The sequence below is a fragment of the Antrostomus carolinensis genome, unplaced genomic scaffold (assembly GCF_000700745.2).
Source record: "Antrostomus carolinensis isolate BGI_N321 unplaced genomic scaffold, ASM70074v2 scaffold11366, whole genome shotgun sequence".
NCBI lineage: Eukaryota > Metazoa > Chordata > Aves > Caprimulgiformes > Caprimulgidae > Antrostomus > Antrostomus carolinensis.
This window is the reverse complement of record NW_010319804.1, coordinates 138,663-149,940: the sequence shown is the minus strand read 5'-3', so window position 1 is coordinate 149,940 and position 11,278 is coordinate 138,663. Positions and strand designations below refer to the sequence as shown.

Genomic DNA, 11,278 nt, shown 5'->3' with positions numbered 1-11,278 from the left:
TGAACCATGGTTTAAGGACATTGAAAAATTAATTTCAGTCTTATTTGGCTTACATGATTGTATTTCACATTACTTTTTTGCTTTATGTCATCATTTAGCTAATTCTGAGGGGACAGGTTTGAGCAGTGGGTTAATGCCCTGGCTACTGGTGCAGCTGGTGCCGTTTTGACTTCAGTTCCATAAATGAAATCAATTTCTAGAGCATTTCTAGAGGCTTCATCTAAGTTCATGTTTGCATGCATCGCAGATACCACAGCACAACAGTTTTGAGGCCCGGGAGCAGAACAGGAGATGACAGCAAAGCTGGTTACTGTAGAGTTGTGGGAGGGCCATTACACAACATTTAATGATTTAATGAACTGTGCCTTCCTTAAGATATTTCTTTCACTTTTCTTTCATTTTTTTTTTCCAGATCTACTTAAAATGCATAGTAAATATATTTAATAAAGATAAACCTTACCCTTAAATTCTTGAGTCTTAGGGCTATAGTTTACAAAGGGATGTGCTTCTTTAGTACTAGCTTTGTTACAGCCCTTTTTGTGGTAATTGTAACCTATACAAAACCAGACTACTGTTCCTGTGGTAGAAGTTGCTTTTTTGTGCAGTGAAATCACTTTCATTCTCACAGGTATGCTGGAGAAAGGTTACACAAAGGGTTAACAAAATAAACTCCATTTGTGCCAACAGAACAAGGTTACAAATCTGCATGGCTTTCCCTAAAACATAACTAACATTTTAGCACTGAGACACAGGGTGTGTAAAAAAAAAACCCCAAAACCAAAAAACCCCTAAACTGTTTGTCAGCTAAAAGGTGGTATCTGTGTTCTCTCCTGTCCTACATGATTACGAGCTGTCATGAAAAATCAGTAGTTAAAAAGCAGTAAATAAAGAAGTAATGTTAAATGAAAGGATATAAAGAGATCTGTTGAATATTTGTTAGTTATGCAAAATATTCAAAACTTAATGGTACTGCAAAATTAAGTGTAATTATAAATATATTTTAGAGTTTCATCAGGTATAACCAATCAAATAGTCTTTTGGATATTGGTCCATCTATGAAATACATATAATTTCAAAGTGAATCATAGTTTTCTCATATAACACAAATGGCATTTGATATCATGATCTTAGAATTGCACAGTGTTTTAGAAAAGTTAACTTACTCTTGCAGCCCAGGGATTATCCTGCCCATCTTTCATGAAAGGCCAAGTATTTATTTTACTGCCACATTAGATAAGTACTTGAGCATGTGCTCTTTTGGCTGGGCAGAGGAAAGCTACAAACACAAGGAGGTGCAGTGCTGCTTAAAAGAGCTCAGCTCACCCTGACTGTGTTTTTCAATCAGATTTCACATAGAAAAAGCAATATTCACTACTTACCTTTCTGTCCTATGCTATGAATGACTGTTCTTCCCTGTTCATCCATAGCTAGCAGAAATGTGGTTATGCATTCATTTTCTCCTTGCAAAGAGCAGGGAATGGATTTATCCTCTGAATAATCTGCAGAGGGAGGGAAAAATGTCATTCCTCAGATCAAATGAAATTTAACATGTAATAACAAGAGAGACTGCTGGCATCATGTTTGTCACAGCCTCACCTGTGGATGGTAATGAGTAAAAGATGAAAGCAGAAATACCCTCAGAATTTCTACTAAATGTTACGACCTTTCTTCCAGCCCAAGCTTTGTTTTGTTTCCAATTTTTCACTTATATTTCTGAAGAGCTGATCCAGGTGTTGTCAATCTGCACTGACCATCTAGTGCACCTTATTAATCTAATGTACTGTGAATTTCAATGTATTGAAAGTGCTTCCGAGATGCTTTACCACCAGCTGTCTAGGAAATGTAATCATCCCCAGTTACAGGACAAAGTAAACAGTATGTTCTCTTTGGTTTACAGCTACTCCTACTGTGTCAAGATTGTGTTTCAGAAGTAGATATGCATACATCAAACAGCAATGGATACTGTTAAAAGGGCTGCTATTTATTTATTTCTTCCACAATAGCCCTCTCAAGATTAGTGTGTCCAGTGTCCAGTACTGTCACAACAGTAAATATAGATTAATAACAGAAAATTGTGATACTGGGATCTTTGTAATGTGATTCCAGGGGAAGCAGATAAAAAGTGACCCGAGATGACAGTCTGCTCCCATTTACTTGTCTGTCCATTTAATGTAGATCTGCACAAAAACTTCATCCTTTTTTTTTTTCCAGATGATTCTTAACTGGGAAACCTTTTCTGCTGAGAAAAGTTAATTCAAAGGTAGCAGGAAGACAAGAGGAATCTGGCTGTGAGGGACAATATAAAGCAAGATGATCGAAATTTGAGACTACAGGTTCAGAGCCAGAAATGCTGTAATCTGGAGTGTAACCATTATATAATATTTTTACAAGGCAAAAATATCTGACCTTATAACCATGTGCAATAATATCTCTGGGGCTGAATGCTTATTATGTATCCATATAACCCACAATCTGAATAGCATTGGAAATCTAGATATGTTTTTCAATACATTTTTAGGAAAAATGTCTTAGGTTTTGTTTTTAGAGGTAAGAAAAAAACAACAAGCTTCTTAAACATATCTTTAAAAATAATTGTCACTCTCCATTATTTCTTACCCATGCAAAACTCTTACTGAAATTTCATAAGCAACTGTGCTAAAAATCTTAAGTCCTCAAACTTTAATATGAAGAGTAATGAAATGTAAAGTAGGAATCAGATAGGAATATGGATTTTAAAGAAACTTATGGTACATAAAGAATAATAGAATCATTTGTATGGAAAAGATCTTTGAGATCATTGAGTCCAACCATACCTATCCACTATTAAACCATATCTCCGAGCACCCTATCTACCTGTCTTTTAAATACCTCCAGGGATGGTGACCCAACCACCTCCCTAGGCAGCCTATTCCAGTGCCCAATAACCCTTTCAGTGAAGAAATTTTTCCTGACATCCAATCTGAACCTCCCTTGGCGCAACTTGAGGCCATTTCTTCTTGTTCTATCACTAGTTACTTGGAAGAAGAGACAACTTCACTACAACCTCATTTCAGGTAGAATAGTAAGTGCTCACTTTTCTTTCTTTCTTCTTTTTTTTTTTTTTTTTTCCCCATATTGCTTATTATCATAAGGTTTGTTCTTCTAGAAAACATTAAACACCATAGAAAATATGAAAGTATAAATAGTTGACAACCCTACAGTCATCTTCTCTCCTTTTTATAAAAAGGATCATATGTGGTTGGATTTTAATGGAAACATGCTCTTGATTTGTGATAATATTGTATTTAACCTGTTGCCTGTCCTTGGTGGCAAAGCAATGTGTTTTCTATCAAGGTGACAGGCAGACAAAACTTGTTGGTTTGAGAAGATTTGGTTTTGTTAGAAGGGCCACAAACTGCAGACTGAGTATACTGAATTAATGATGCTCATTGCCAGGTCACAATTCCAGTAACATTGTCACAACTTCTGCAATATTTGTTGTTTCCCAACTCTTTTAGGCAAGCAGATCCAAAGAATGTCAGTTTGCTCAAAAAAAAAAAAAAAAAAAAAAAAAAGGAGATAAAAAAAAAGAGGAAAACTTGCAGGCATATTCCAAAAATCATCCAGAGAGCAGTAACTGCAAATATATTAGTTATTTTAAAATTGTAATTTTTAATTTAATGTCATAATTTGAGACAAAGGGGAGCAGAAATCTGATTATGTGCAAGGATGTGGAAATGAAAGCAAAGATACCAGTTCAAGCTATTCAAAACCCAGCTTATATTTAATATTTTAATTTCTCTGATGTTATTTTTAGGATGAGGGATCATGAAGAGAGACTATTGCACAGCTTATTTTCAGTTCATCAGCACAAAAATTTACCTAGGTAGGTAAACCCCTGTAATTTACACCTGTGTATGTGTATCTGCAGTGAATCATCATACTTTTCCCACTTCTGCCTGCAGCATAATTCTATTAATTTCAATGGTATTTGAAACTGCTGGAGTCATACTGGAAAAAGAATTGGGTAACAGTGGCAAGCTGGAGCTTCAAAGTTTGAAAGACTGTTTCCTAACAGACTCTTAAATAAAAGATTCAACAACAACAACAAAAAGCATATAAATTTAAATGTCATTATGCCCTTCCTTGTTTGTCTTTTGCTCAACAAAATGCTTTTTTTTTGAACAGTTTCTTCTCACTGAGTCAGAAAAACAGAGCAGCACTGATACAGAGGTTTATTCAGGTTCCAGCATCCACTTTGTTACTGCACTGGGAATTTGTGCAATGTCAACACCATGGGATAGGAAAAGCTCTGTTTCTCCAAAGAGAGTGTACCTGTCCCTGTTGGGTTTGTAGCAGGAGCAGCCAGGTGCCCTGTGGCCGGGGTGGTGGCAGGAGCCACTTTTTAGGAATTGTGGTTCCTCCTGGGTAGCGAGTAGAGCAACAAGGGCTCCTCTTACGCTCATCTGGCAAAGGGCGGATTAGCCTGATTTAATGTTCAAATACTAAACATGGATTAAAATAAATATTAAAAAGTGTTGCCTGCTGTGGAGATAAGCTCAGGAGCCGCGAAGCCATCAGCACCTCTGGACCTGCTGTGCCATCCCACGCCCTGATGGATCCCCAGCCAGAGGTGACCCTGCTGCAGGGAGCAGGAAGAGGAACCCTGAAAGGCACAGCTCAGAGGCTAAAACAGGCGTTCTCAGGAAACAGGAAAGTGTAAAGCCTATGCTTTTTTTATTGCTCCACAGTTCCAGTCATTGTGTTGCAATGTACGAGTGCAAAAGAGAAAGTAAAACTTTAAGTGCTAGTATTTTATATAACCAAGAGTATTTCCAGGTTTCAAAAAGTCTTGAAGAATTAAAAAAAAAAGAAATCTAAACCAGAAAGAAGCAGTATGCCACCATATGAAGTTGCTCAATAATCTCTCTTAAATACTATGTGGTGGTCTAGGGTTTGTTTGTTTAGGTAATATTGTTTTGATTTTAGGATTTTTTAAATTATTATTTTCAAGATTATTTTTTCCCCTCAGGAGTTCTTAATGAGGCTACCAAAAAAACAATCCTTTGAGCTATTACACAAGCTTTTAAGATAAAACACAGTTTGCAACAGCTTTTTTTTTTTTTTTTTTTTTTTAATAGGATTTAGGATAGGAACAGTTATCCAGCATCCAGCCTGCACTACAGCAGTTGCAGTAACTGCTGCAGATAAAGAATTAGCTGACAGTCCCAATCAGGAAATCACAGGACATGAAAAAGTGGGAAATAAGCAGGAACAGCAGGTGATGCTGTCATGCTCGTATTCCTGTGACCTCTGTGTGTGGGAACAGAGCCATGTAAGTGACTGTTCCCGCTCTTGATTAGTATTCATTATATTTGAAAGTGGAATGTCTTATATATTCCTAGCTACAAATATCTGCCATCTGGCAAGAGCAACCTGAAAACATTACTAATTACAGAGATACAATAAAAGTGGTCATATGTTTTTGAAGCTTCTAAAGACATTTTTATATTTTTAAGCAAATACTGATGTCTAGAAAGGCAAAGTATCATAATAATTTTAATAAAAATACAAAATTAGAATCAGTTTTCCTTACAAGGGCAATATTTGCAACTTTTGAGCTCTATATTATGGCATAATGTCATCAAAATCAAAAGGTGTAGGTTTGTTGGGAGGAAGCGTGTCAGTGAGATTCATGCACATACACAGCTCTAGACGGGCTTACAACAGTTTGCAGGCACAATCCTTAGATGTGAATGCAGCTAACTTTTACAATTGTCTGATTTAATGCTTATGTTTACATCTGTGGTGTGGATATATGCACCTATGTCCTGCCTCACCTAACAACTGGCATTTTGCCATAGGATTGGAGTTAGATTTACCATAAGAATAAATACAGACTGCCTATTGTACAGGCAAGCACCTTCCTCTACAAGAAAGAAAAAGACTTTGATGTAGTATTTAATTTAAAGTTGGTTTTTTGTTTGTTTGTTTGTTTTTTTCCCTAAGAGCACTATTTTATTCAAGGTTAATTCCTATTCCAGAAATTCCCATTGATGGAGGGCAGTTTTGAATTACAATGAGCAACTGAAAGATGTGCTTAGTGTTTAGGATACTAGGAATGTCTCAATAAAACCTGACAAGAAGCAGAAGTCTTTGCCACAGGTTAAAGGGCTGTGTCTAGTTGCCAACTGTAATCAAGAGTCTGCATAAGGACTGGAGTCAGGTTTTGGATTTGCATGGTAAAAGAAGCCGCACTGGAACTCATGGTGCAGGCGTGACTTAACCTCAGGGGCTTTCATCAGCCACTGATTTGCAAGAACTGGTATTTATTAAATTCTGTCCCTTCTCACATAAACTGTGTAGAAAGTAGGTGTGATCCAGTGAGTTAATTAACTTGGAGGGGTAATACCAGCCCTGATCTGCATTTCCTATGTACCACGAGAACCATAGACAGATAGCAATTGCCGTATGATCCCTAATATAATTCCACGGAAGAAAAATAAGGCTACTGAAAGTGGAAATGATCACACACAGAAAAGGAAGACTGAGTGTACAAACCCTCTGCAGTGCTGACAGTTGCATCAACCAATTTGCATTTTTCGCTGCATTCTCCCAGTGAATTGTCATCGGAAGCCAAGTGACATTCCACACAGCTCCTGTGGAAAATAATTCAGCGGCTCATCAATCTCTGCCTGTCACAAAGGAACAATATAAAAGCCAATATGTATGCATCTGCACTTTAAAAAGAAGCTAAACAAAAGGTCTTGTGCTATGGATACAGTAGTTCTCAGAAATATGATAGGTATTGCCACCAAAAAAAAACCCCAACCAAACAAAACCAAAAAAAGCCACCTGAATAAAGGTATTGTGCATAAGCTCTCTCTTGTCCTCTTTTCTCCCCCAGCTTATTAGCTACCAGACAGAACCCCAGGCAACATTATTCATGTAGGTCTATCAAAGACAAGGGGTTACTCACGCATAACATTCATTTTAAAAAATAAATATCCTGAACTAAGCTCACATTAAATACCAGCCAAAGGAATGCCTATCAGATTAATAGTATCTGAAATCAACTTCAGAGAGATCAAGCTGGGGCGCCTACTGTGTCTTCCTTTGTTGAAAGTCTATTGAATAATATTAAAACACTATTCAGTTTTCTCTACAGATGTCTCTTGGATGTGATTACTTGTCTCAGGAATTACTTACTTAGATGCTAATTATACTAATGCAATTTATTAGAAAATTATTTACTTTGTTTAATGGTGGAATGACAAGAATATTATTTTAAAACACAGCATCTAAAACAATTCCTTTAGAAGTCCCTGAAAGTCTTCCCAGAAATTCAGTGAGGATTTTAATAAATCCAGAGTTCATTCATGGAAAGAGGAAACAATGAACAGAATTCATATAAGAATTTTTTTTCATGCAAAATGTGTCATGATGATTCTTCACAAATACCTTCAGCCATATTGAGGGGCTGAGACTCTGAGAAGCAGCCTGAAGGACTGACTGCTTAAAGAAAAGGAAAAATAAGAACTGCATTAAAACATCCAAAAAGCCCTTTGATCATCTGTTGCACTGAGCTACACATATCCATGGGAATACACTGAGGCTGTTGAGATTATCTTCATGGGATGGAGATGACCTTATCACTTGCTCTGGAGATGGTGAATAGGAAAAGCAAGTGGGTAATGGGATAGCCTCTATCTCAAATTCAGTGTTGTTGTTGTTTTTTTCATATTTGCCATGTTTTCGCATACTAACACCCTTTTTTTCAGCTGCCTAGTCATTCATCTCAATCCCCTCTGACCTGGTCTTTCAGCTCTCTCAGTTACCCTACCCAGGTATTCCCAATGTTCTCTCTCTTTTGGCTTTCCTTGCCCTGCATTTCAGCAAGGGAAGTGACTGCAGTAGAGAGAAAGGATCTAATGCTTCAAACAATATGCATGTTTAAATAGGCTAATGTGATGCCCAACATGTAACTTTATATTTTGCATTCTCTACCAAACTGGGCAGAGCAAAGCAGCAGCATTGTCCTTTGTATTTGGAGCAGTTGCATGCAGAAGTTTTCTTTACTTAAAGCTTTGAAGAAACTATTTGGCTTGGTTTTGTAGGTCCAATTTATCACTAACATAAATGACAATTAAATCATGCACCACAGAACAGCTTCCCATTTCAGATATAGTGTAGACTGCAATGACAGGCATGAACATACATTGTCAGAGAGCTGGTATGGAAGAGAAATGGGCCTCAACTCTAAATAAGTAGGCATAACGTCATCATGCAACATTAATGCAACTTACACTGACTCGGCGCTCAGCAAACAAAACCAGAGTCATTAATAATGTATTCTGTGAAGCCTAATTCAACTTCTATCTTAAATTTCTACTGAAGCCTACTCATTTTGGACTGACTTTAGCCCTACAAGAGCTCACATAATACAACCAGAAACATAGGTGTACTTAGACTGGTCAGCTTTATGTCACACGAATTTCTGGTTGCTTTTCCTATTGTGCACTGCAGCATGTACCACACATCACAGCAGGAAAGCTGCATGAATTTTTTATGCTCAGTGAACAGAAGATGTTTCACCATTTACAATCAGTTTATCATCAATTTATATGTGACATACAGCTACCCAGTGAATTCATCCACAGACTGTGACCTTGTTTATCATAGTTGGACCTCTTTAATTCAACTAAACTTAACTGAATTTGGACTATGAATTTGCACATGTAAAGCTTGAGCAGACAGCGTGACCTTACTAATTCACATGAGAATGGTAATGCAAATGCAAAATTTTACTGTGAATCCTCATTTTTGCTGTAGCAGCTATGCTGGGATGCTTCCATTCTGTAGTGTGAACCAGAAGGAGGTTCATCTGGTTTTGTCTGATGTTATCATATAAGACCACCATTCTGATTAGCTGTACAGCCAGGGACAGCAGTGGAAGCGTGATGTTTTACTTGTGCTGCTTGAAGGTAATTAAATTGTTTTCCATAAAGCTCTTGTATAAAAGAGTAACGCTGAAAAATGGCTGATGTATGAGTTACAACTACCCCTCTCGAAGGGCAAAGAGGGTCTTGGGTTCTGGTTTGTAAATCCAATTTACAGTAGCGGCAGTAAGCACACCGCTGAGGCAGTATAGGAGGTAGATACCTGGATGATACAAACATCAGAGACATAAAACCAGCACATTACCGCCTGGAACTGCAAGGGTCACCACAGAGAGGGCATTTTTCACACATTTGTCCTGAAGCCCCTGGATGGGTGCAAGCACAGGACCCACAGAGGCATTCGCCTCTCCCATTGCACAGCGTCCCATCCTCAGCAACGCAGGCGCTGGTGTCAGTTGTGCAATTACAGTATTCACCAGTCCATCCACTGTGGCACACGCATTCCCCACAATCACAGTCACCATTGCCTGGGAAAACATATATTATACTTCAAATTAATCTCTTAATAAGAATCTGAATGATGGCCTATACAATAATTCTCCTTAATAGCAGATATTTCCCCCTCTCCAACTCTTCTCACTCTTAAACATCTTCCTCCCCCAGCATTTTCAGTTTTAAGCCAGAGGATCAAATTTTCACTTAGACTGGCTATAAGCCAGTACAGCTCCATTCTCTCTACTGGGGTCTTCCACACAGATCTTATCTCCCGACATTGCACAATCTAATGAGTAAATCCTCTTTCATTTATAGCAGCATAATTTCAGCCGATCTATTCAGCATATTCTCATGGCTGGTTCCTGCCAGTTTAATGCTATTCCCATTGTTTCAGTAGAATCACTTCTAATTTATAATGGTATGGCACAGGAAAAAAATTATAAATACAAGTTCTCGAATTCTGATTATATCTTACTAAGATAAACCAAAATCATTGAGGTTACTGGGTTAAAATTATAAAAATATCACAATTATCTGAAAAGTTACTAAGATTTATTAATTAAGTTTGCTATGCTTTGATAATTATGTTAGAGTGAAATTGTACACTGGCTAACACCAATATATGTCAATATACATACCTGAACTTCCTTGGAGCTACAATCAGCTACAGCCATTAAAAATCTGACCCAGTGTGAGGGTAGCTGATATTCTCCAATAAATCCATGAACACTTAGACTAGCTATGGAGTGGTTTGTCACTTTAAAATTTGAAAATAGCATTAAGAATTGTTTCTTAAGTATAAAGATTGTTCAGAAATAGTAAATTACACTTTATACAGATTATTGATTATATGATGAAAATATGGATTCACAAGCTCATACCTAATAGTGAGACAATAAAGCTCTAAAATGTAGATGCTAAAAACAGCGCCAAGGGACGGTACCTCCGCACTGGAGCCCTCTGTGTCTCACACAGGAGAAGTCGTCGCACTCGCAGCGTGGTCCATACACCTTTCCGTACAGGGATGGGTGGCAGAGGCACTGCCCACAGTAGCAGTCCCCTCTCCCGCTGCAGGAACTCTGCTCCCCTGAGCCCTTGCAGGAGCTGGCGCCGAGGGAGCTCTCGTTGCACTCGCAGTGTGGCCCCACGTACCCCGGGCGGCAGACGCACACCCCGCACTCGAACGATCCTTTCCCTTTGTTGCATTTCGGGCTGTTCATCTCGGCCTTTGCCTGACAGTTACAGCTGCATTGGGGATGAATTTCTATTTCCAGTGTGTCACTGAGCCCCACTGGTTTTACCACAATGTGCCTTCTAGTTTTTTCACAAGAGGAGAGACTTACAGTCACATTGAAAGAGACCTGGAGGAGAAAATGGTTGCTGTTCAGAGCTGCAGGTCTGCAGAGGACACTGGAAGCACATGGACAGGACAGAACAAGAAGTTTAAATACCACCAGGCAAGCAGGTTGTAGATAACACCTGCTTTTTTAATGACTTGTTTGGAGGAAGATTATTTGGTAAAGAGCAAACTCTCTACCTTAGCATCCTAAATTCTCTGGAATTCATGTCTTTTGAGAATTTGTTTTTTACTTACTGTGTCTCCCACTTTCACATGAGAGCATTTCCTCTGATGTGGAAAAAGGGTCCTGTTGTTACAGATGGCCATGAAAGAGAGATTGAGCCCTTCTGTCTCTCCCAAGACCTCCAGCTCCACCTCAGACCTCAGCTCCTTAAAGGAAAAATGTGTGAGATGAATGGAACGATAACACTGCCACACGCTGCTAATGCTCCACGTCTGTTTAAGGTGGATTGTAAACTTATTCAGACCTATACAGAAATGAACTCTTGGGTTTAGCACCTTATTTACAGACTTCTCTGTTGCAAGAAAAATGGAGAAAAAACAA

At 38.3% G+C, this 11,278-nt stretch overlaps 1 protein-coding gene across 4 annotated transcripts in view; it reads right to left on the bottom strand.

Moving 5' to 3' along the window:
* Window positions 1-11,278, bottom strand: part of ITGB6 (integrin subunit beta 6) — a 32,813-nt gene that overhangs the window by 3,052 nt on the left and 18,483 nt on the right. For 3 of the 4 annotated variants that reach the window (XM_010169394.1, XM_010169393.1, XM_010169395.1), the window contains 5 exons: window positions 10,969-11,103; window positions 10,318-10,735; window positions 9,184-9,406; window positions 6,541-6,638; window positions 1,380-1,499 (listed from right to left, as the gene is read on the bottom strand). In XM_010169394.1, the coding sequence (XP_010167696.1) occupies window positions 1,380-1,499; window positions 6,541-6,638; window positions 9,184-9,406; window positions 10,318-10,735; window positions 10,969-11,103 (994 nt within the window). The remainder of the gene's footprint in view (window positions 1-1,379; window positions 1,500-6,540; window positions 6,639-9,183; window positions 9,407-10,317; window positions 10,736-10,968; window positions 11,104-11,278) is intronic. The other variant, XM_010169396.1, reaches the window with a different exon arrangement.